The sequence below is a fragment of the Clupea harengus genome, chromosome 21 (genome assembly GCF_900700415.2).
Source record: "Clupea harengus chromosome 21, Ch_v2.0.2, whole genome shotgun sequence".
NCBI lineage: Eukaryota > Metazoa > Chordata > Actinopteri > Clupeiformes > Clupeidae > Clupea > Clupea harengus.
This window is the reverse complement of record NC_045172.1, coordinates 9682795-9708092: the sequence shown is the minus strand read 5'-3', so window position 1 is coordinate 9708092 and position 25298 is coordinate 9682795. Positions and strand designations below refer to the sequence as shown.

The 25298-nt window shown below is 42.9% G+C and overlaps 1 protein-coding gene across 1 annotated transcript; it reads right to left on the bottom strand.

Annotated features, from left to right (window-relative positions):
* Positions 1–340: 340 nt before the first annotated feature.
* LOC105908738 (collagen alpha-1(VIII) chain) lies at positions 341–21282 on the bottom strand. Its single transcript, XM_012837299.3, has 4 exons — positions 21099–21282; positions 11754–11918; positions 7148–7439; positions 341–3490 (listed from the first exon to the last, which is right to left on the bottom strand). The coding sequence occupies exons 3-4, from the start codon at positions 7434–7436 to the stop codon at positions 1569–1571; spliced, it is 2211 nt and encodes a 736-aa protein (XP_012692753.1). The 5' UTR covers positions 7437–7439; positions 11754–11918; positions 21099–21282; the 3' UTR covers positions 341–1568.
* Positions 21283–25298: the final 4016 nt, after the last annotated feature.

Sequence of the window (25298 nt, the reverse complement as noted above, 5' to 3'; positions counted from 1 at the left end):
TAAATGATTTATAATATGGAATGATATCAACAGGCTCAGAGACCCTTAAAAAGACATATTTTGAATTGCTAAGTGATGGGAACAACGTTTTGTTTGTTTCCACCATAGTAAATTCGATAGATGATACATAGTGGACATTTTTATTTTTTGAATATTATTGCAGATTTTTAGAATATGTTTATTTGTTACTTTGTCAAATGTTAGAAATAACATGGAATCAGGTGAGTCATGTGGTCTGTCATTTCTTTGAGACACATCTTTCATAATTTGATTCAGCAGCAGTTATTGTTAACTGTTACTAGGCTACATTGTGCCTTTCTGAGCAGCCATGACACAAAAATTAATATTGTAATTTACCTTTATTAAAAAAGTAGGTTTGTAGAAACATTGAAATGAGTTCAGTATTTGATTAAATGTTCAGCACCTTTGTTACAAAATCATGTTCATTGCATTTCCCTTCATCTCCATAGCACATATACAAATGTAGGCATTCAGTAGTAAAACAAATAAATTACAAAGAAGAATACAGACAGTAATGCATTTGATATCTAACTCTGTCTTAAATTGGCCATATACCATTCAGTCGTTCATAGGCTATCACTTCCATTTAGGTGTTTTCATTTGACCATTGCTCCAAGTACAAAATGTCTTATAAACACATATCATTTTTTATGTGTAGTCATTTTTTGATTACTTTTCATATTGTTACACATAATGAACCTTGAGGCAAGTTTGCAAACCACTTTGTACTATAGTTGCAGTAAGCATCTGTATGCTCAGGTTGAGTTCCTTATAGACAGTGAAAGAGAAAAATGTTTTTAAAAGTCATGGATAACTATACTGTTTGTATGAATGCTATGAGATTTTGAAATTTAAATGTTACATGCATCAACACTGCAAACTGCCATAAAATGAAGGCTTTCCATATGTAGATCTGGACAATCACACAGACAGTATCCAAAAAGCTGTTCTGGTAAGTAGAAATATGTTAAGTTAATTTGAACATTTCAACAGAAATGTCTCGGTACAAACAGACAAGAGCAAATGTAAAATTTACTAAAAGACAAGTGTTAAATGTTGCACTTAATGGGGGAGTCATTTGAAATACAGTGTTTTTTGTTGTCAATATCTGTACAGTTTTCCACTACGGGGTAAAATATCTACACTTTTAGTAAGTGTGCATAAATGACCATCTCACTGACATTACCATCTTTAGCTCCAAATCAATCAATATCAACCCAATCAGCCACACAACCAACTTACTGCTCTCTGCTTCCAAAATACAGTTGCCCTCCTTCATTAAAATGTGCTTTAAATGCCTTCCAAAAGCACTGGAAAAGTTAGGTCGTACTATGTAAAATTCTCTTGAATGAATCAGAGCCCATGTTTTTGGAGTTTAAAACATGATGTCTTGCAAGTGTTCCATTATATCAACAGTGCAATAGTTGTTTTTGCTTTTGTGCTAGCACATTCCTTCAATGCATTTTAACATGGCAATACTTTTTAATCCTTCACACATTTATTTCATGGATCTGAAATGACATGTTGAAATTACTTCTTTTTTTTTTTTACATGGGGTACAATAAATATCCAGAGAAAGACGAATGGACATATTGCCCAGCATAAAGTCCTGCTGCTTGATCAGACGGTAGCTGAATATATACTGTGTCTCCTGCCTGTAGGGGCAGCACTGCGCTTCCTGATGCTTGATCCAGGAAGCCCTTTTTGTATTCATCGTATGTGTACATCAGTGGTTCATTGTTTCTGTACAGTGCAACCCAAACATTGGCTCCTTTACAATGAACGTGATAGGCAAAGTAATAGATTCCGGGAACATTGCAGGTGAAGACACCTGTTTGTGGATTATAGTTCTGATTGCCATTATACAAGACTTGGTTGAAGATGACTGGACTGCCAACTGGAGGGAAAGGGTTTGTAAGCTGTGCTGTGAACGCTGGCATTTCAAGTCCATTCCTACCGATAAGGTCTGCCCCAGGCTTCTCTTTCCCTTTGTATCCTTGTTTCTTACCATCCAAACCTGGACCCAATTCAGGAAGAATTTGCGTGATATCTGGAGGCTGAGCAGGAGGTCCAGGCGGCCCTGGTGGGCCCGGAAGACCTTGTTGTCCTGGAAGACCAGGGAGGCCGCCAGGTCCTGTTTTTCCTGGAGGTCCAACAGGTCCTGGCAATCCTGATTTTCCTTCACCAGGGAAACCTGGTTTACCTGGAGCCCCTTGTTCTCCCCTGTGTCCTGGAAGGCCAGGTGGACCAAGTGGTCCACCAGGGCCCATTAGACCTGGAATTCCTGTTGGTCCTTGAAAACCTTTATCACCTGGATATCCATTTTCACCTTTGTGGCCAGGCTTTCCGGGCACTCCTGGAAGACCAGGTAAACCTTTGTGTCCATTTTCTCCTTGTGGACCAAGTGGTCCTGGGACACCTCTTGGTCCTGGTTGGCCTCCTTCTCCTGGATATCCTGGCTTTCCTGGAAGGCCAGGAGGCCCTGAATCACCTTTTGGACCCGTAGGCCCCTTTGGCCCTACAATTCCACCATCTCCTTTTGGCCCAGGGAAACCAATTCCTCCAGGAGGTCCCATGTGTCCTGGAAGGCCTGGAGGTCCACTAAGTCCAGGTGGGCCAACCATCCCTGGAGGTCCACCATGACCCTTATCACCTTTTGGACCTGGTTGACCAGGTAGACCACCATGCCCTTTGTCACCTTTAGGGCCTGGATATCCTGGTTTTCCAAATCCAGGTAGTCCTGGTCCTCCAGGGAGGCCAGGTGGACCAGATGCCCCCTTGCCACCAGGAAGTCCTGGTTTTCCAGGCAATCCATCTAGGCCAGGTTTGCCTATGCCTTGTAAACCTGGTGGTCCATGATCACCCCCTTCACCTGGTGGACCAGCCAGTCCTGGTTCTCCAGGGCCTCCAGGCTTTCCTGGTCCTCCTGGGACTCCTGGAAGACCATTTAACCCAGGTTTTCCTATGCCTGGTAGACCTGCTGGTCCTGGTGGTCCAGCAGGCCCTGGATGCCCTTTCAATCCTGGCAATCCTGGAAGACCAATCCCTTTGTCTCCTTTTGGACCAGGAAGTCCAGAAATTCCTGGGTGGCCCTTGTGACCTGGTTCTCCACGACCCCCTGGCTGGCCAGGAAGTCCTTGTCCACCAGCTTTCCCTATACCTGGTAGTCCTGGAGGACCAGGAACACCAGGAGGTCCTAGCAATCCCATTGGTCCCTCTCCACCACCTGGACCCAACTCTCCCTTTGGTCCTGGTGGTCCCATCCCCCCAGGTTTACCGGGCATCCCTGGCATTCCAGGTTTGCCAATTCCAGGATAGCCTTGTGGACCAGTGGGGCCTGGCTTTCCTGGTGCCCCGGGCATGCCGTGACCTGGTAACCCTGGAGGACCTGATGGGCCAGGAGGTCCTGCTGGCCCCACAGGTCCAACATCACCTCCATTTCCCTTCTCACCTCTAGGAACAGTCTCACCTATGGAAAATAACAAGAACATTTTAGTATGTATAATACACAAAATTACTGTTAAAATAACAAGAACATTTGTATAACAGCTGAGTTTTTAGCAGTGGGGCTGAAAATATTCTTTTTCACGAGGCAACGCCCACTGGTGGCATATGACACGCGGCAAAGCCAAACTTTAGAATTTAAGCCAGCTTCTATTTAAGCCAATTTGAGCCATCTTCTATGGCACTGGGTTAAAAGCATGACTTTCCGGTCCTTAGCAACCGTTGCCACTATTAAACAAAACTAACTTATGTTACTCAGCTTATAGCAAGTAGTTAGCTGATAAAGATGATGACTTAATAGTATAGTATTATCGATCTAGCCATTCTAAATTTAAAATGCACTGAAACGCGGTGTTTTTGCCATTGTTATGCTATTAGAAAAAAAATAGTTCTAAAGTTGAAAAGGGCTCAATACGCCATCTACTGGTTAAAATCATCCAAGGTCAATTCCGACGTAGATTCGACCGGTTGGTATATATCTATGTTGTGATACACAAAGATTCTCAGTCTAGTGCATTGAGTTTGGCTAAGAGCTGGGGGTGCAGTTACACTTTAAGGTGGCCTGCACCCGTGCTTAACTGTTACCTGTGCCAATATGAAGGCTTCCTTATTTCTTAGTCCCTCTAAATATAACTGTATAACTAAGAGTATTGATAAGAGGCACCTTCCATACTCCTTTTTCTTTCTCTTCCTCTTCACCCTGTCTACATGTATATACACTTTTTTTCACTCTTCTTCACTTTTTTCTTTGTATTACTCTGTTCATCAGAGTGTGCAAGTCGACTGGAAGTTTGTAGTTTAGAGTTACCATTTCAGATTCCTGGCTCCAAAGAAAAAGTGAATGGGTTTTGACAAAATCTGTGAAAATAAGGTGTCAGCATACAACATGTAGGAATATTGTGGACATGAATTGACTCATGGAAGTATGAATAGCCTCACTCAAAATGGCTTTATACAAACAGGCTGAGATGTGAGCCATTATGTCATAAATAAGGGTAGTTGACTTTGCCAGAGCATCCTAGAAAATGGGTGTGGTGCCAAACACGCAACAAGTTCGGTTGGAGTAAAGTCAGATAACGGGGTTAGACCTAATTGGCCGTGGGGAGCAACCAAACTAAAGAAAGGTGGCAGGAACCGAATTACTTTTAAAAAGACTGGCCCACCAATCATATGGTGACCAATTTGAATTAAATGCTCAGTCAGCAGTAAACGAATGTCATCCATGGTGTCAATACGCAATAATGATCTTGTTATTTCTATTCACATACTGCAGTCTAATTAGACTAAGGCAGAAGAAGAAATACCACGCAACACACTACGCCTATAAACCACAAAAACGTTGATTTAAATTTGGCCGACATCTCCTTCGAGGTAGTCACCCAAATGTCAGTGTTTTATTCCATTGAAAGTATTTAGATTATTAAATTGAATATGTAGCCTATCACATGTTACGCACTACAGTTTATATTACTTGTAAAACTGTAGAATATAGCATTCATTCTGTTGCTTGGTATCTTTTCACCCAGATTTCATGTGGATCAGTGAAGTCGAAGCGACTTCATCAAACCAAAAATTGGTGAAAAAAACAATCGAAAAAAGAAACTTCAACAATATGAAAACTATATGACTGCGGCAGTCAAGATTAAGCATGCAGTTGTCTCGGTGGGGAAGTTCTCAACTGGGTTTGGGTTTGAAAGAATTAGACACATGACATTGACAACTCCTCCTTGAGTTTTTTGTAAGTGATAAATGGGAATGGTCAACTCTCAGCCTGCTGCTCGTTGACTCGGTGGGGCGACTAGAATAGAATATAGCTATCTCTTTTCAGTCATTTGGAGTAAATGAAACATAGTAGTAGTGGAATTAAAGTCAGATGCTGCAAACAGAATGGCCATTTTTATCTTGTGGCCAGTGATATGTATCGATTTGAAGAAACAGAAAAAGTGGTTAATGCACTGACTTAACCATTTAACTTCTCTCAACCAATGATCTTACTTAAGCATGTCTTTAATTTCTTAATATCTAAACTGTATATCATCTCTCTTGTTCTCCTCTATCTATCTATCTATCTATCTATCTATCTATCTATCTATCTAACTGTCTATATTTATGTCTTTATTACCTTCCCAGTTTCACACGCCACACTCTCTTTCTCTTTCCCGTTTCCACTCTCTTTTTATCTACCTTTCTCTATCCTCTTCCTTTTTGCCTTCTCCTTTATCTGTCTCTCTCTGCATGCATTCAATTGCATTAAATGTTCTAATCTTTCACTTTACATTAATTTTTTATTTAGATTTGCGCTGGTGTTTCCTTCAGCAAATGCAAGTCTACTTATGATTGTAGCCAGGGGCGGTTTTAGGCACGGGCGAACCGGGCAGCCGCCCGGGGCGGCACTTTTTCATAAGACGTGGGGGGCGGCACGAGCACTTAAAAAAAAATCATCTGGGCCGCGAAGCGGTTTTCTATTATCTATCATATCACTGTGTGTGGAATTGGCAAATTGGCGCCCCCTGCAGCTGCAGGCGCCTCTGCTCGCTAAGAAGGTGCCGTGGACAGATCCTGAGTGAGAAGGGAGAAGGGGAGGGGGCGCGGGGGACAGTTCACCTCTGAGTCTCCCAAATGGAACGGACAAGGGGGGGGGGGTCCACTGTATAGCAGTCACACCTAGACTTTCTTCCAAATAACGCACATTCATAACATTATAATTACAGGCCTATAATTCCTGCACGTTTTCGTTTTCCGTGTGAAATGGCTTATACAAATAGGTAATACAGAACGATTATGTGGTCACCAAGGGCAAGGCGAATTGGTGGAAGGAGACCACTGACCTGACTGCTTCAACTTATCCAACTGGTGAAGGTAGTAGTTAGCAGAGTATAGATAGATAGATAGATAGATAGATAGATAGATACTTTATTTATCCCGAGGGAAATTGAATACATCTTTTACAGAGAAGTCTATTACATTGTGTTTTCAGTCACGTGTAACTTAACCTACATTCCTATTAAGGCAACCAGCTAATGTTGAGCACCAACATAATTGTTTGCTAGCTAGCGTCAGCTAGCTGATTTGACCATAGGGTATGAACATGTTCATTCATCTGACACTAGGCTAAAGTGTTAGCGAAATCCCGCTAGCCACAACTAAAGAATATAGCTAGAATATAACAGCATACAGAGTACTAGTATAATCTTAATAATGAACAGGTCGATAGCTAGCTGGTTAGACCATAGATTTCCTTTTGACACAACTATACTAGCAAGCGTTAGCGAAATCCCGTTAGCCACGATTAGCTAACTCAACTAACCATAATGCATGTTGAGTGCTTGCACAACCTAACTTGCAGAGAGCTGGTTAGCTAACATTAATGTACATGATGTGTGGATTGATTCTCTTAAATTTGTTATTCAAATGTTCTATTGAAGGATTTGTAAAATTGATACATTTAAGTTTGTCTTTCACTTATATTGTTATAATAAAAAATAAATAAGAATTCTTTTTTTTTTCGGCGGGGGGCGCTCAGAGGGGGTCTCGCCCAGGGCGTTATTCCATGTAGAACCGCCACTGATTGTAGCACTATTTACAGGACTGGTGTTTTATGTAAACAGGGTAGATCAGTCACCTTTTCCTTTTCCTTTGCCCAGGGGAATCGGCATCTGCGGGATGTCTTCTCTGTACTGTGGAAGGATGGGCATCTCATTGCCATATGGGACATGGTGCATATCCTTGCCTAAGTATTGCTGCTGGGGATATGTCTCCTTGCCGAGGGGCATATGAGGTATCTGTGCCATGGGCTGGTGCTGCTGGGGCAGCTGCTTATGCCCGTAATACGCTCCTGCGTGGGCATTGTGGAACACGTAAAGCTGGCAGACCACAAACAGCAGGTGAGCCGAGGGCAGAGCCCCTGCCATGTCCTGGGGTGGGAATAGGAGAGGGAGAGAGAGAGAGAGAGAGAGGTAGAGAGAGAGAGAGAGAGAGAGAGTATTAGTAATAATAAAAACGATTATATGCAATGATCTTGCATATTACATACACCCTTTGAATCTATTTTCCATTATGTATTTAATAAATACCTCTGCCTAAGATATCCTGCACTTTAGTTTATGAACACCTCGGGATGATGGGAAGTTTGCGCAGCTATGTGATATACCATGATTGTAATGGAATAGGAAATAAGGATGAAATATTTGTGATGCGCTTATGAATATTATTTGCATGATGTGTATGTTCAAACAATGACATCATGGATTGGGCCTTGAGTTTTCATCCAAATTACAGTGGATAAATCAACCTGATCCACAGTCCTATTCAGTACCCTGCCTATCCATGTAAGGCATGCCTTCAGTGACCGTGAGGGAATAGCATATTACTGAGGGTATAGATGAGACACAGTAATCTGTTTGGGATTACAATGGAGCAGTAAATGAGGACCTGTATGAAAATATACAAATTGTATTGTGTAGAAGGATGAGCATAGAAATTGAGGAGGAGTTGTGCTTGTCAGCAGGATTACGGGAAAGCTACAGGCCCAATTTCATGAAACTTAGCTTAGTGGAAGGGTTTAGCATGGGCCAAAGAAGAACCCATTACATTTTGGAGCGAATCCACAGATTTAGTTTCATTTTGCTCTCCGATTGCCTTTAAAGTTTAGACTGTACTAACTCAGGAACCTTTTCACTGTGACACTGCCTTATGTAACTTACAGATGTCAATATCAGCAGCATTGCTTTATTCTCTAAATAAATCTAAATAAAATGTAGTCAACATTAAATGCAGAATAGTGTATGCCTTGGATGGAAGGTGTGCATGTGTGTGGTCAAACATGTACTGTTGGTAGGTTGGGTTGGTTGGTGAGAGGGGGGCACATTCCATCATAAGTCATACACTTGTGTTATGAAAGCACACTCACACTTCTAGAAAAAGGTACATAGATTCACGGTGAAATGTTAGTTGAAATAATATATGGAGTACTTGAGGAGGGAACTGCAGAGACACTATAGAGACACTATACTCAGTTAAGCAACTTGTCTGGTTGGCTCAGTGAAAACACAGTATGCACCATTACTTGACTGGAAACATAACCATATAGCTAACATGGCTTAGTCATTGATGAGGGGACCGTGGACAACCTATAACTATAACTTTTAAATGTCATCTTTCCATTAAAAAACCGGCACAAAACTAAGGTGTGTGTGTGGTGTGTGTGTGTGTGTGTGTGTGTGTGTGTGTGTGTGTGTGTGTGTGTGTGTGTGTGTGTGTGTGTGTGTGTGTGTGTGTGTGTGTGTGTGTGTGTGTGTGTGTGTGTGTGTGTGTGTGTGTGTGTGTGTGTGTGTGTGTGTGCGAGTGAGTGAGTGAGAGAGTGAGAGAGAGGAAGAGAGAGAGAGAGAGAGAGAGAGAGTTTGATCCCATCTCCCATTTTAATTTATATTGATAGTATTAAAGCTTAAACACATTACTGGTGATGTGTGTTCCCCACACTGTGAAAACAGAATTATAATGATGAGGAGATGAATAACTGTCAGTTGTCCCATTAAGAAAGGCTTGCACAATTACAACACTGTCAGTTTAGGAGGCGATCAGTCCAAGCAGAGGTGTCGAAACACATATTGTACAGTAAGGAATTTCTCCATACAGAGTCATTTTATGATTTACAAGCATGCAAGTCATTTGGGTTCTACTATTTAGCAACATCAGCAGCATTTTGTCCAAGAGAGGGAGAAAAAAAGTTCTGACAGACGTTCTCCCACACCCCCACCCCTCTTAAAAAAACGGGGTCATTTAGATGATGAGTTGCACATGCAGTGAAATGCAGGACAATCTCTCTCTTATTCTCTGTGTTTTCCTAAATCCTCTGTTGAGTGTTTCTGACAGTGGACGGCAACCTAAATGGCAGGAAGTGTTGAAGTGTTGCCTGCAGCCCAGCCACCAGGCTTAACCTCTGGTTTATCTCTCTGACGACTGGGGAACAAACGCAAACGTGGGGCCCTAGTCTGTGTACAGGCACACAGGTGGACAATATATCATGCAAACCAGGGATTCTGTGGGGGGATATGCTGAGACTGTTTTATGGTTTTCAAGTGTTTATTTTGAGAGACTTATAGTCAACCCAAGCCATCAACAACATGTGTGGGAAAATGTTTTCGTCTGCAATCAGAACAAAATTCACATCAATCAATGTTAAGAGCACAGCCACGTAATACAGGCCACAAAAACACAATTCTGTGAACTTTTATTCTTGAATAAAGGCCACACCACAGATGGATTGCTTCTCGTCTGCATAGTGGCAGGAAATCAAAATGATCCATAGCTTATTGGCCTCAATAAATATTTGATGGAGTGCCGAAAAATGGCCTTCTATGATGGGAACCGGACAAAATATCTTTAAAAAAGTAGGTGGCTAAACAACTTTGTGTCAGATCTATTATATCATTCTTTCTCCCTTTGAAGATTTGATGCATGTGAATAGGGTGGTAAAATCGATTGAAACCATCACACAATGTTGATTGATTTCTAAAGCATGCATCATGCACTATCTCATATATTTAAAAATAAAACTTTTTGGGGTGGATAAACAGATAAACAAAACAGAACATGCACATTGTTGTAACATACACATGCTTTCCACCATGTCAAGAAGATTGTGTTCCTGCCCTCTGAGTAAACTACAGGAATACATATTTCCCAGATAAAAACTATGTATCCTTGCTTACTGTACAGTTATTTTTGGCCTTGGAACCTTTCCGACAAATTCTATCGCCCTCCTCTTGAAATCCTACCGTACAGTAAAACTTTCGAGTGACTGTGAGATTCTGCAAGGTACAACCTGGTACCAAGGACCTGCTGATGGAGAATCAGTGATATCGGTGTTTGTCCACAAGGGGGCCCAGATGTACATATGGCTGTGGTTAACATTGTGAAGATTTCATAGGTATGCAGCCAGATGGCAACCTATAGCAGCTAACTCATGAACCCTTTTGATCTCAGTGAATGTTACTAAACTAAACAATTCATTAATCATATGGAATCATTTATTATATATCTCTATTAAAAATTAAGATAAGATAAATAAGATAATAAGATAAATATTTTAAAACTGATTATATATGCCAGTAAATATTCATATTAGTAGCTCCATGTGCAATAAATAATAATAATAATTTCTTTAAAACGTGATTTTAAACAATGCTGAAGAGAAAAACCTCTCCATGCTTAGACCACTAGACAGCATACATGATACATCTAGTTCTAAGCAGACACATACTGCTCCCACAGGGAAATATGTACATTCCTGAGAGATATTTTACAAGATGTAAAGTAAAAACATTTATTTTTGCATGTGTATGACTAGAATGTTCACGAAAAAGCATCTGGGTCCCCTGACAACAGGAGAAGACATTATCATCCGGGTAACCTCCACATTTAAAACCAGTTTGGATACCCAGTGACGTCCAGCAAACTGGGCGTCCAGCAGTGAAACAATATTTCACTTGCCAAATGGCCAAGTCACACACTGGGCCAAAGCTGATGGCTTTCACCTCTGTGGTGTGTGCTATTTGCCCCTCTCCTCCTTCCTCCCCTCCCCTCCCTCACATCCTTCCTTTTTGCTTTTGCTTGTCTGCAAAGTACAGGAGAGTCACGTCTTTCCACTCCCTTCTGTACACAGAGCGCAGTCTTCCTAATGAGGCATGATTACCATCCCTACAGTATGTCTGCCTTGTGTTACCACAGGATTTCACAGAGGAACAGGGCTGGGTGAATAAGAACGCGTGGTGTTAAAGCATGTGCTTCCTAAAATATTTTTTTATTGCAGTACAGCATAAAGATGGCTGTTTCTGGATTTTCTCCTTTTAGCTGAGCCGAGCCTTTGAACAGGTCGCTTCCCCCAGGTTTTTTTTTTTTCATGTTGATGAATAAGGAGACACACTTGTGGATGGGTTAGCATGATGGCAAAGGATGAAACACTTAATCATCATAGTCTTACCGATGATGCTCACATAACAACGGAGCAAAACAGAGTTGAAGACAAATCACCCTCCAGAAATAGAATTAGTCACTCAACAAATCACAGAAGATAATAAAGAGCACATATCAAATAATCGTTTAAAATACACAATATGCCTTTGATCTACCTGTAGGTAGTGGAATGCTTACATCACAGTGTCAGTGAAAGTCAAGAAAGTTATTCAAAGAAAAGGAGAATTGAGAAACACGAGCACGTGCCATCTTACCCTCAGCGTGGCTTTGTCCTAATCGATCCAGCGGCCCCCAGTAGAGTGTGGTATGCTCGCATTCGGCGTGCTTGGCACAGCGTCACTTCTCTTGTCCTGCTGTCGGCGGGTGACTGTGGGCATGAGTAGATCCCAGGCAGCAGGTCTGGGGCAGGCGCGGGAACCCTGCAACCATGATGGATGAGCGAACGGGCTGCACTTTGACTTTTCTCAACATGATGCTGTTTTAACACCGGGTCTCAACCTGGCCCCTGTAGAACTGGGCTCAAGTTCAGGGAGGGCCTCAATCAATGTCTTTCTCTCTTTGTCTATCTACTCCAGTCTCTCTCTCTCTCTCTCTATCCATTTTAGCCATCCTCTCTTTCTCTCTCACTCTTCAGCAAACTTGTCTAAATCTTTTTCAATATGTATTCATTCCCAACTGCATGGTGGGAAGGATCTGTGTCAAATAACACTCCTCTTCACATGCCATTTCAATTTGTTGGGAGAAGAATTACCTTGGTGTGAAGTACACTGTAAGCTATGCGCTGGTGCGATACACTAGCCCTTAAATGAAAAAAGGCTGGATGGGCTCCAGACAAGTTTTAACTGCAAACCGTTACTTTGCACATCTGTCTCATGGTACATTGCGGCCGATATCACTAGGCCTTGTTTCCCCTATGGACTATCCATTTATCACTCTCCCCATCAACGGCTATAACTCATACACCAGTCTGACCCTGTAGCTGGGGGCAGAGAGAAAAAAGACATTGACTCACGTTTGTCACCTGTCATTGTTTCATGAGATCAAATTGATCACACTGATACCAATGAATAAATAATTCAGATGGACCAATATAATCACCACTGCAAGGGTTACGTATATGATTGAATGCTACACAGATGAATCTTAACTTAACAAAGTTAATAAGTTACTAACAGATTTCCTCAACAGCTCAGTGGGTATGTGGAAGACAACACCAGAAGCCCTCTCAAACACAATCACACAAGTGAGCATTAAGGGTGGCTTTTACCAAGAGTTCAGAGTCAGTGTTCCTTTTAAATAGTGTTGCTCGACTGTAGAAGTGTGGGTGAATGGAAGATAAGAAGAATGGCTGTAATGACTGAAGGGCTTGTACAACCAGAAAGCCACATAACAGATGTACAGAACATTTAGACAGGCACCTGGGAATCTCACAGTCTCACAAGACACTCGGAATGCAAGAAATGTATCAATGTCCAGATACCTCCAGAGGGTAACATAGTTCCTTTAGAGTTGGATTAATGGAAATAAGAAGATCGAAACTACAAATGCCACACCAGTTATTAGATGCCCAACTGGCCAAAAGCAGACACGATGCTGCCAATGTCGTCAGTCAGGAAGTCTTCACAATGAATGGTGGATTTCACCCAAAGTCCAGTACCCAGAGATGGGAAGCAACAGCTGAAAAGATGGGGGTAGATTAATAAGGGTTAAAACTACTATCTAGGGAGTTATCTAGAATATTTACGAGTGCCCCTGTGGGCAGTGATCCGCAAGTTGTGAGAGTGGTCTTAAAAGAAACTGCCAGAACAGTGGCACACAATGAACAGCTGCAATACTGAACAGAACCATCAAACTCACAGGCCTTAAGTGAGGATGTTGTAAGTAAAGATAGCTGGTCATATGGTGTGTGAATGAAATACATGTAGATTTAAATCATTTGTTTGGCAGACACTTTTAGGGCAAAGTTACATTCATGTCACAGTGTCCTAAAAGCCAACTGTCTGTCAGAGTCATTCTTGATGTATCCAGTACCACGGACAGAGCCCCCCTAAAAAAGCAGTTGGAAGGTCTGGGGTTTAAATAAAATCCTTATGTTTATGTGCTGCGTTTGATTAAAATGAGCATAAACATTAAAACCCATACAGAATGGCAATACACGCATGGCCGGTTATATGCATATTTATGTGATGTGGTACATTATGCTGTAACACATGATATATTCCTACCACTTATACCAAATCTTTAAATTCAACTATAAAAAGTAAAGGAACTTGCATTAATACCAATTACAAAATAAATGAACTTACATCAAAACGTAATGTTTTATGAGAGCAAAAATGACATTTAAATCTCTTATAATTCCATTCCAGTGATGTTGAGTCATGTTGAGAGAAAGTTGTCATGAAAGGATCGTGAAAGGAGGAATCATGAAAATCATTGAAGTCACCGAAGTCTTTAAAATAACTAGTTTTTCCCAGATGCCGCTGTAGGGTGTAGTTGTTTTCACTCAACACAGTGGATGAACCTGCCAACCCTGCCAAGTGCCCTGTTATGTTGCTGTGGGAACAGACTCCCTCTCATTCATCTCCGTGGAAAAGAACAGGTAGCTACCAAGCAACGAAGCGGAGAAAAAACAAAAATGTCCCCTGTAATTATCCTGTCCTAATATGTCTCCTTTTGGCTCAACACAATTTCAATATTATTTCACAGTATTAGCACGGCGAACGATTCTTAGGATGATAATGTCTTGGCCAAGCTTGAGTCAACATATATTTTACATGTGGTTCCAGTCACTATGGGAAGCACCTGTACTGTGCATAGTCAGCTGGTTGACTAAGTTAGCGAGGACGCTTTGGTAGGTTCCCCCTTACATGAATGAATAACAAGACAAGACCCTCAAAATGAACTCCGTAGATTATGTGTGTTTCTTGTCTGTGCACAAACCTCAACCTTAAAATATATTTTTCAAGGTGACCACATCTTTTAGCATTTTATTTTTGGTCACAATTTTTCTTTTAATTTCAGTCAGATGTACAGTGATTTTGATACTAGGAATAAGCCAAGGAAAATGGAAAGGGTTTTCGACAAACCGACAGACAAACACGCACTGACGGATTCCCATGCTGTAAGCTTTTAACCATTTAACCATTACCAGTGTTCTTGGTCACTGAACGCATTCCTCTTGCCCATACATTTTAGTGCTTGTTTTACACATGCTAAGACTTTTTTGCACTCACTAAAAATGTAAGCATCAAGCCCCCAAAGCACTGGAATGGGCCAAAAACCTGAATTGGAGACACTGTGCGAAGGACATGGAAAATCACTGCGAACCCAAAACGTGTCTAAGTGCGGGATACCCAAAATCCAATATCTGAGCCATGTCCAAGCTCAAGGGCAACCTTGCCGCTTATTCTCCTTGTTTATTTATTAAATTCACATGGCCGCAATACAATTCTCACTTCACTCCCTGAGGCTTACATCGAAACAACAAGTGCGCCAAAACATCCGTGCTACTCAGCTGTGAGGCAAGCGCAGTGAAACATTCATCCTTTCAAAACAAAAAAATACATAAAAAATAAAAAAAAAGAGAACGTTGAAACGGTATTGTCTTATTACAAACAAAAGAGCAAGGATGAGAGACTGAACAAATAAAGCAACAGTAACAATAAAAAAGACGTCAGTGGGAGAAAAGACAGTGGAGGAGTGTTGTGTGTGTGTGTGTGTGTGAGAGAGAGAGAAAGAGAGAGAGAGAGAGAACTACATTTCTGTACTCCTTAGCTGCCAACATTTACAACCACAGCAGTTGTCTGGTTGGTTATAAGCCATTGCTTTTATCGCCCTGCCTCTGAGTCTAAAATAATCAAATTTCCATTTCTTCCCCGAGTGTCCTGACTGTTTCCAGATGCTCTATTCAATCCCTGATAAACAATCGCCATCATATTTTGAATGTCAGCTATGCCTTTTGTTCTGCACATACATGTTCCTGGGACTAATTGTTCACGATTTGTAAGATGTGTTGTGGATGTGAAATCTTTGTTTTATGACCCTTTTTCGAAAAGTAAACAGAAATATGGGAGATCTTAACAGAAGCAGGAGTTGATTCTAGCTCCCGATGCCTGGCCTGTCATGCCATACTGACAGCATGAAGCAGCTTTGAATCCAACAAAATGTAAATATCTGGAGGAGGCTTTTCAATCTTTCCCTCAGCAGCTGCAAATGAACCGTTTCATTCAGTAAGTGATCCCAGACTGCTGTATACAGACGGGTAATGAAGATCCTCCATGCGAGGTTGAACGCTCTCAGATGACTGGTGGTTACATTTCATACAATGGTTTAAGAAAACCACACGCACATGTACACACACACACACACACATGCGCACACACGCGCGCACACACGCACACGCACACACTCACACACACACACACACACACACACACACAAAACAGATACAGACAAGTTATAGGTAGGGAGGAATAAAAGGCCTTTTATAGATACATCATGTAGAGTTAGATTTATTTAATGTTTTGACTTGAATGTTTGACTTGAATGTTATTGAATGTTTGTTCCCGGAATCTCATCTGCACAAATCTTAAAAGAGTCTGACTAAATTGTCTGCACTTCTGAGTCACATTTGGCTGCTTCCTTTCCAAACGTTCACTTTCCAAGCCTGCGCAAACGCAACAACACAGTAGACAGTAGGACCCTGTCGGAAACACTCTTAAGCTCAGTAAATTTCACGCGTATGGACAGCTCCAGGAGCACAGCTCTCTTGCTCCCCTTGACCCAAGTGTCATAAAACTTCACCATCCCTTAAGAGACACCATCCATTCTCACCTCTGACACAACAATGGCTTCATGTCAGCAAACAGGAGGGAGAGATAGGGGTAGAGAGAAAGAGAGAGAGAGAGAGAGAGAGAGAGGGAGAGAACAAAGTGTGTGTGTGTGTGAGAGAGAGAGAGTTACCAGAGAAGGTGAAATCCGCTCTGCCCAACCAATTTCCCTCCCCACCACAGCCAGCACAATTCCCCTCACACAAAAGTTTAACTGCTCCCCAAGGAAAGGTCACACACCCCCCTCCCACTTTTTCTTATCTGTCATCATATCATTCTCTCTCTCGCCCATGCTCTCTTTCGCTCTCTCTTTTCTATCTGTGTGTCTCTCTCTCTCTCACGCGCTTTCTTTCGTGTTTTAGAAGTAACGTCAGTTCTGGACCAGGAAGTGGAACAGTGTGTGTGTGTGAAAGAGGCCATTACCTCCGTTCCTCTGGGACATCTCAATAAAGAGACATGCTGACGGATGAGCTAACCTGGATGAAGCTCGCTGGTCACACCGGCTGAGCTCACCTTACCCGAAATCACCTTTGCCCACGGATGTCCTTTCTGGGAAAGCCCACAGAAAATACTTAGGACCATTTTCACATGCAGAAACTCACAGTCACACACACACACACACACACACACACAAACAAACAGTCAGAATCCACTGATTGAAAATACGCATCAGTTACTTCGATTATCATAAGCCATTCTAGGTCTGTCTCTTTTCACAGTGTCGACTTTTGTTTGATTCTTGTTGTTAATTCAGCTCCCGGTTCTATAGATACAAGTACAGGGTGCAGCCAGGACATATGCAGGGGGGCAGCTTATTTAATGTGCGCTTTGGTATTTCGGAGATTTTAGAAGAAGAGCTTACAGTGGTTGCAGTGAACAGAGGAATGCAAGATCAGCTGACAGCACTGTCAAGGAGCCAAGCGTACAGCCTGAGACTGTGAAACACATTCTCTCTCCCTCACTTTCTCTCCTCTCCCCATCTCTTTCTCTCTATTCTTCATTCTTCCATATCCCTCAGGTGCACTGGAAGTATTTAGTGTAACCATGTGTGCAGCTCCCAGGAGAGGCTGGGAGATGTTGTCTGCTTTGGTTCATTTAAAGAGTTGAGGGAATCGCTGGTACTGCTCCTCCCTAGCTGGCCTGCAGCGACTTGGGAGCGGCGGATCATTATCCCCTTCCCGCTCTCGGGCCCTAAGACACTCTTTGGACACTTGCTTTTCTCTCTTTCTCCCTCTCTTTCTTGCCTTGTTGATTTGACTGCTATGCCCCCTACTCGACACCCCGACCCCCTCCGTTTCTACATGGCATATTAAGTATTTTATGGCGGTGTGTACGGTATGCACAGAGCGATTTATGTTCTCTCAAACACTCAAACAGTGCCCTCCACCGGGCATGTGTACATGTCAGGCTCAGGTCAGCTCTGACCAGGCCTCCTGCATTCTCACGGGACCCGCGCGTGTCCCAGAGACTGGAGGGGGTGGGGGGCGCCATCACCCCTATTTCCATTTCTTGGCATTCCTTCACATGCCAGTGCTGCCTTGGCCACTTTCAGCCCTGCAGAGCCCAGGGGTGGGAGGCCTGAACCGGAGAAGGTAAACAGGCAAGGAGAAGAATGGAAATGGTAGGGGTAGAGGTTGGGGGGGGGTGGGGGTGAAAAGCTAGTGTTTTTACAGTGGGGAGATGGGAGGAGGGGGGGGGGGGGGGGTTGTCCTGCAGTTAAATTGAGTCAACACCGCTGGATGAATGGGGTCAAGCCTTTACGGCTTGCGATACAAAAGGGGAGCCCTAGCACGGGCACACTGTGGTCTCTAATAGCTGCTGTTGCTGCAAGACCAGCTCCGCCATCAGATCCATTTCCCCTCCTCTCCGGAATCTGAGGGCTGGGAAAAGTGGACGCCAAAATTTTCAGTCTTTGAGGAGAATGTGCTGGGAGATGCATAATTTTCTTATTAGCCTTGAGCCATGTCAGACAGAATATCTGGTGTCTGGGAAAACAAGTCAATCCGTACCCACAGCCAAGCCTCTTGTTAGAGGCCGAGGAGCCCACATTCCCCTTTGCTATGCTGCAGTAAATTCACTGCTTAAAGCGAAGGCTGCTGTTATGGTATCTCTGGTGATCAAAAATGGGATCTCTAGTTCTAGCACACACCCTCCTGTCTTCCAAAAAATGAGGACGTTTTTTTAACTAAGCTAAATACTCATAGCTATATATTTGCGTAGAAGAAGTATTTAAAAGGGGGAGAAATCTGAAGCCCGAGCACCTGATCCTGGCCACCACTCAAATGTCTTATTCATTCACATGTGGCCTACATCCGGACGGAGAATGAAGCCAAGCTCATTAATGAGACATCCTCGGATTTACGAGCAGACAGACAATTGATGAGGATATATTACGTCAGGCGCACAAGGAAGACACTTAATGCGTTACGCAGTTCCTCGCCCAGTCGCTCCCCTCCGCTCCTCTCTCACTGGGCCACATGCTACCAAACCGTTTCATTTTTCTAACAGAACTCAGAACATAAAGTAGGAAAATATCTCACAGATTTATTGGTCTGGGAATGGTGGTGGAAGAGGTGGTGTGTGAGTGTGTGTGTGTGTGTGTGTGTGTGTGTGTGTGTGTGTGTGTGTGTGTGTGTGTGTGTGTGTGTGTGTGTGTGTGTGTGTGTGTGTGTGTGTGTGTGTGTGTGTGTGTGTGTGTGCGTGTGTGTGTGTCGAGGAGGGGGAAGCATCCTTGGAGAAGTTCCCTCACATGAGCTGTTGGATGTGTGCGTGTCCTGACGAGAGCCACTGGTGGGGGTTAAGCCCCTAGGTTTCTTTTGCTCACAAAGGGCAGAGAGAGAGAGAGAGAGAGAGAGAGATAGATAGAGAGAGAGAGAGAGACAGAAGAGTGAGGGAGAGAGAGAGAGAGAAAAGTGAGGGAGAGAGAGAGAGAGAGAGAGAGAATGCGCGTCAGGGCAGGGATTGTTTACTCCGGACAGGTTCTCGGTGGGTTCGGAGTGTAACCAGAGTGTGTGCCGGATGGTTTGGACGCAGTTCTGTGCTTCCCACACAGTAGCCCACAGGTCATTCACAGCGAAGGGCCCTGGGGGGGCGACGAGCCAGGAGGCAGAGACCTGAGTGCTGTCATGACAACTACCACAGCTCTATTTCTCCTCCGGGGAGAAGGAGAAGGCAGCACATTCCCCCGGGAGCCCCCGTAAACTTTTCACGCCTCTCATGCGCAATGCAACCGGCTCGAATCTGCACCCTGAGCCAACCTCCATGTGCTGAAGCGCTCACCTTCAGCGAGAGGAGAACTGTGTCAAGTACAGTACCGTGCAAAGGTTTTAGACACTTCTGGAACAAAAACTGCTGTAAAGTGACAACGCTTTCAAAAATAATGAAAATAATGACAGGAATAGTTTTTGCGTACTACTAGCTATAACTGAATACAATGCGCAGTAAACAAACAAACAAACAAACAAAAATCAAATCAATATTTGTTGCGCCCTCCCTTTGTCTTTAAAACAGCATAGATTTTCCACTCGTACTTTTTTTTAAGGGGCTTGGAAAGTTGTTTCAAGCATTTCAGAGAACTTGGATTTAGACTATCTTGATTCCTTCTGTCTCATCATGCAGGCCCAAGTTACACTGGTTTCTGCCAATTCTGAGCTGATGGCCTTCAGTTTTTTCAATCTGCAATGTGGTCTGTTCCTTTGTTTCTTTCTTTCTTTAGCAGCATATACAGTAAATGTCTCACTGGAATACTTCACTATATAGAAGTGTTTAAAAATATAAAATATGATTCATATTTCCTATTGACACACTAATATTAATTAAGGATATAAAATAACTGTAATAATAAAAGCAAATGCTTAGTAAAACAACTAAAGTGGCTGAAAAGTTTTGCACAGTCCTGTAGCTGATTATAACCCCAGGTGTACCCATCTGACTCTCTTTTAAAAAAAGCACACATTTCTCAAAGGTATCAACTCCTTACACTGACTGATGAAGCTGACTGGAAGCTCCCCTGACCCAACTGCACTGTCCACAATGTGTGTGTCTGTTTGCGCCCCGGGTAGAAAACAGACCACTCAACTCTTTAAGCCTCGTAAAGAGCTGACAGCCGTCTTCAGGGGCTTGGCAGTCAGTGTCCGGAAACATGGCATGGCACTGGCATCAGTCAGGCCAAAACTGCAGCCAGCAGTAAACACACAGCTTCTGCTAAACAACGATCAGGGCCATGTTTGTTTACAATGGTTACAAAAACAACTAATGTATTTACTGTATTTACTGTACATGGCACCAATGACCCCGCATGATCAGTGTTTATAGGCACTACCCTGCAACTGAGAAACTGCTCAAATGTGGAGAAATGGCACATCGAGAACAGGATATGGCAGCAGTGTAATTACTGAAATAAAACTACTGTTCCTCCATCAGTCATTTTAACCCAGGGCTAAAATCTTGAAATGCAATTCGTTATCCCGCAAAATACCTTTTTTCCTCATCAATACATCCATAGCAGAGAAATCCTCAAGTTAATTTCCACATAACCGACACATAAACAAACACACGTGTGCAAGACTTTTTTTTTTTTTTTTAAATCAAGAAATGGAAAATAACTTGGAGTGGAGGAAGGTTTGCCATTCCAGTGTCTGACTTTGTCCGAGCAACATATTTCAGAGGAAGCTTGATTAAGAAGACTGCCATTTCATCGGCGCATTGCGAGTGTGAACATGAACAAAGTCAATTCACACATTGTTTGTATGATGAAGATATGCTTACCTCTGTATGTTTTTTCCACTTGGGACAGGAGAGCACTCGGTACACAGACACTGGGGTAGAGACCTCTGATCAGCAACAGGCAGCATGGACTACACTTTTATGGACAGGTGGGTGGGGCCACACCATTCCTGCGAGGAGGTGGGCAAAGAGCGAGGGAGTGAGCGAGAACAAGAGAAAGAGAGAGTGTGTGAGAGAGAGACAAGAGAAAGAGAGAGGGAGTGAGTGAGCGAGAACAAGAGAAAGAGAGAGTGTGTGAGAGAGAGACAAGAGAAAGAGAGAGGGAGTGAGTGAGCGAGAACAAGAGAAAGAGAGAGTGTGTGTGTGAAAGACAAGAGGACAGAGGGAGAATAGCACAAGAGAGAAATGGACCGAGAGCACGTTCAACGGAAGGGAAAGTTAAAGACATAGATAGGAAAATGGGAGAGAGGGGAAGAGCTGAGGGAAGCACAGAGACAGAGGGACAGAGAGAGAGAGAGAAGGAGAAAGAGCACGTGAGTGAGAAAGAGGAGAGGGGAAGGGAGGGAGCCAGAGTGAGATGGAGAGAGGAATTAGATAGAGCATGTGAGTGAGAGAGAGGGAGGAAGAGGAGAAGAAGTGGAAAAGGGAGAATAGAAAAAGAGATGGTAGGTAATTCCAAGAGATGAATCAGCATACAGGTCCTCTCACTCCCAGGTCTGACATCCGTGCCTTAAATCACTCACCAAGAACAGTGCCGTCGGACATGAGCACAAGCTGGGCAGAATGTTCCTTCATGCCTTTGGAATGGAGATTCTCATCCAGTTTGACTCTTGTTCTGAGGAACTGTGACATTTATTTGAATTGCAGCTCTTCTATAAAAGCGATGCCCATGGATATCTAAAAAGCCATTCCTCTGGATACTTCCAAAGAAGCCAACAATCATGATGTTATAAGAGGGAGAGAGTGAAAGAGAGTGAGTGAGAGAGACGCAGAGAGAGGAAGAAAGAAAGAGAGAGAGAGTCAAAAGGACAGGCATAACAGCTGGTTCAGATTTGGTGCAGTATTAAAAATATGTTTTTGTTTGTGTTGTAATGTTGCTGTATGTCCATGTCTTTTCAGCACAGTTCCTGTTTGTCAAGAAAACATTAACATAACCACTCGTGATTTTCCTGTCAGCACCCCCCCATGTCGGACTGACACGGGTAATTTTATGCTCGTTAAAATGCCCGCTAATGAAAACATTGTGCCCTCACGTGTCACACACTTCCCCTTTCGGTCTTTCTCCGTCTCTCACAATTTGGTTTCTCACCACACACACACACATGCGCAGAGCAACAGACAAATGAATACTCGCCCTTTCAAGCAACCCACCACCCGCACACTCACAAATATACACACACACATGCAATCACGAAAGATTTACCACTTATGCACACAACAGGAAAATGTAAAATAATACTGCTGTTTTGCCTCATCAACAGCTTTTCAGCTTACATTAACTCTCTTTGCAGAACATCCGTTGACTCATCCTGGGGCTTAAATTCACTGCACTGTGATTCCAAGGTAGCGATTCATCTCTTATTTATAAATGGGATTTACAATCCTGCACACTGATACGTATGCTTGCCATACCAAACATCCAGTGTTGGGAAGTAACGGAATGTTTGTAATGGCATTGCGTATTTAGAATACAAGATATGAGTAACTTTAGTCAGATACAGTTCCAGTTGTGGTGGGTAAATCAGAATAGTCACATTGTTGACTCGAAGGGATCACTCTTTAAATCATCATGAACAGGCTATTCACTCTCAAATTCCAATATTCCCAGAAGCCAACCAACAAGGCAACTGCTGGTGCCCAGAGCCCTGCCACTGCCACAGTCACAGTCAATGCTCACCTGGTACCTGCACCCTTGACTGAACATTTTATTCCTGCTACCTGAGTTGTTGTTCGGTCATGGTCTGTTCAAAGCAAGCAAGTCTGGATGCCTTTTTAAGTGAGCAGCCGGCAGCTGACGATGCAAACGTAAATGAAGAACTAGAGGTAAAGAGCATAATGTGCCTGTGTAAAAGATTGAGCTTAAAGGTGCGGTATGTAGGATTTTAGGGTGGTCTATTAGCAGAAGTGGAACATAGTGGGAGAGTCGGTGGTGGGCCTTACAACCCCAACGTCTGACATAACTGTTTTCTTCAACATCTGATCAAATATAAGACAATGCTGATGTAATACAAAGTATTTAGAATATGTTACTCACCTTGAGTAATCTAATGGGATACATTATAAATGACATATTAGGAAATGTATTCTGTAATCTGTAGCGGAATGCATTTCATTACATACACTACATGCACTATCCAAACACTGCGAACACCACTGCTGTGGTTGGAGGTTGGTTAAAAAAAAAAGAGTAAGCCAATTTCTTGGACTGACGGGACAAAGCCTACAAGGCCTCTTTGTGAGATCACAAAACACTAGAATGCTTAATGATCCCAAAGACTTGTGTGGGTCCAGAAAATGGCAGGAGTGAGGACATCGGATGACTGCTTTAACAGCGGCGTGGAATGCAATCATGTATGGCATTTGTCCAGTAACACTCTTTGGCCAAGGTGTGCAGTACCATTAAGGTTAGCCCCGCTTGGAAGAAAGTGCCACATTTAAGAAGTCTTTTGGTAAATTCATCAAACCCCAAATCTGCTTTTGTTTCCCTGAAGTCTCTGTGAGGAATGAGAAGGTCTATTGTGAAATGCTATCCAGGCTGGCAGCTATGGGGATTATGTGTCTGGGAACAGACTGCACAGGCAGTGGTTCAGGAGGTAAGGCGGTCGTGTGGTGAATGAACAGTTCCAGGTCTGAATGCCGCGTTTTCTGGCCTCCAGTCAAGGGATCCTTGAGCAAGACATTGTAGCCTACTGCTCCCTCCAAGCTTATGGCTTTCATCGCTGCCATCGCACCACTGTGGCTACATTACTGAGGTAACGGATGAGTGTACACTGCTTGTGAACTGCTTGGAGTTTTAGATGGAGTAGAGAAGGACCACATGAATGCAGTCCCCCTTGAGAGAGTACCTGGTGACACTACAATAGGAACAGAAAAAGATAATTAAGAACAGCTTTCTTGATTAGTCTGTGACATAGAAACTCATCTGGACTCAAACATGTGGGATAGCAACTCTGCAGTCATTATTATTTTAAGCTGGGTTTGTCGGTAACTTGGGTCTGTAAAAAGGCATAAGGTGTTATGTTATTACAGGGAACATGCATATACATACATGGTTTTACACAGACATATTACATCTGACAGCGTTATCACAAGTACACATCAAGAGTGGAAAAACTCAATGAGTCATTTCCTGGTTTACGGAAGGAATGCTACCTGCACAGATTTTATCTGTCATGCAGCTGATTGGCACTCAGATCTCCAGGCCAAGTCTCCATGTTGATGACTGAGAAATCAAGCAAGCTGCGTTATTACAGTACAATGTGGTTTGATCCATTACCTTTAATCTGGCGGATCAGTGGGTTCATGGTGACGACGCCCTGCAGCAGGTGGATGCTATGTCAGCACCCTCGGGTCTCAGACGTGCCACGTGTTGCCACGGACACAGTGTTGGAATTCCTGGAAGTCTGGATCCTTAAATGGAGCACACCGATTACACCGAAAAATATGGGAACGTTTTTTGAGACTCTACTGTCCAGCAAATATCTTTGTTTTTCTTTGACACCCAAATCTGTGGATGTGACAGAATGAATTCTTGTGAGGCTGTATGACCAAGGGGTGCCAAGGTGCAGGCTAGTCATTTGTGGTTGATGTGTTAAACCATAGACAGGAATGGGATGGTCGCAAAGACTACATTCAGAAACCTGAAACAGCCACAAATGCAACTAGTTCGCCAAGTTCATTTTGAGCAGCTATAGATAAATACATTTAACTGAAATGGGTCTAAGGTGTTAACCTATATTGATATAAAGAGAAAATCACTGGGCCAATGTGGGCCTTGATTGCTTCCTGTACCAGTTGCATACAAATTATTTAAAAAATCACCCATACTTTGGACAGCCCAGGTGCTTACTATGATTAACAAGTTAATTGGGTAAAACTATGGAAATTATGAGGCTGTAATAAAAGAAAATTAAATAACTTCCTATTGAATGTCAAGAAATATCAGATAACAATAAAGGCTTGTCTATTCTATTTCTTTCTTCTATGAGTGAATCGCCTACAAACTTGACAGTTTTGAGATAT

What these genes read in the sequence shown, in the direction of transcription:
- LOC105908738 (XM_012837299.3), bottom strand. Translation starts at nt 7,436, where the DNA reads ATGGCAGGGGCTCTGCCCTCGGCTCACCTGCTGTTTGTGGTCTGCCAG. An exon ending in GGGCAAAGGAAAAGGAAAAG is followed by an intron (nt 3,491 to 7,147) that starts GTGACTGATCTA and finishes TATTTTCCATAG; the next exon opens with GTGAGACTGTTCCTAGAGGT.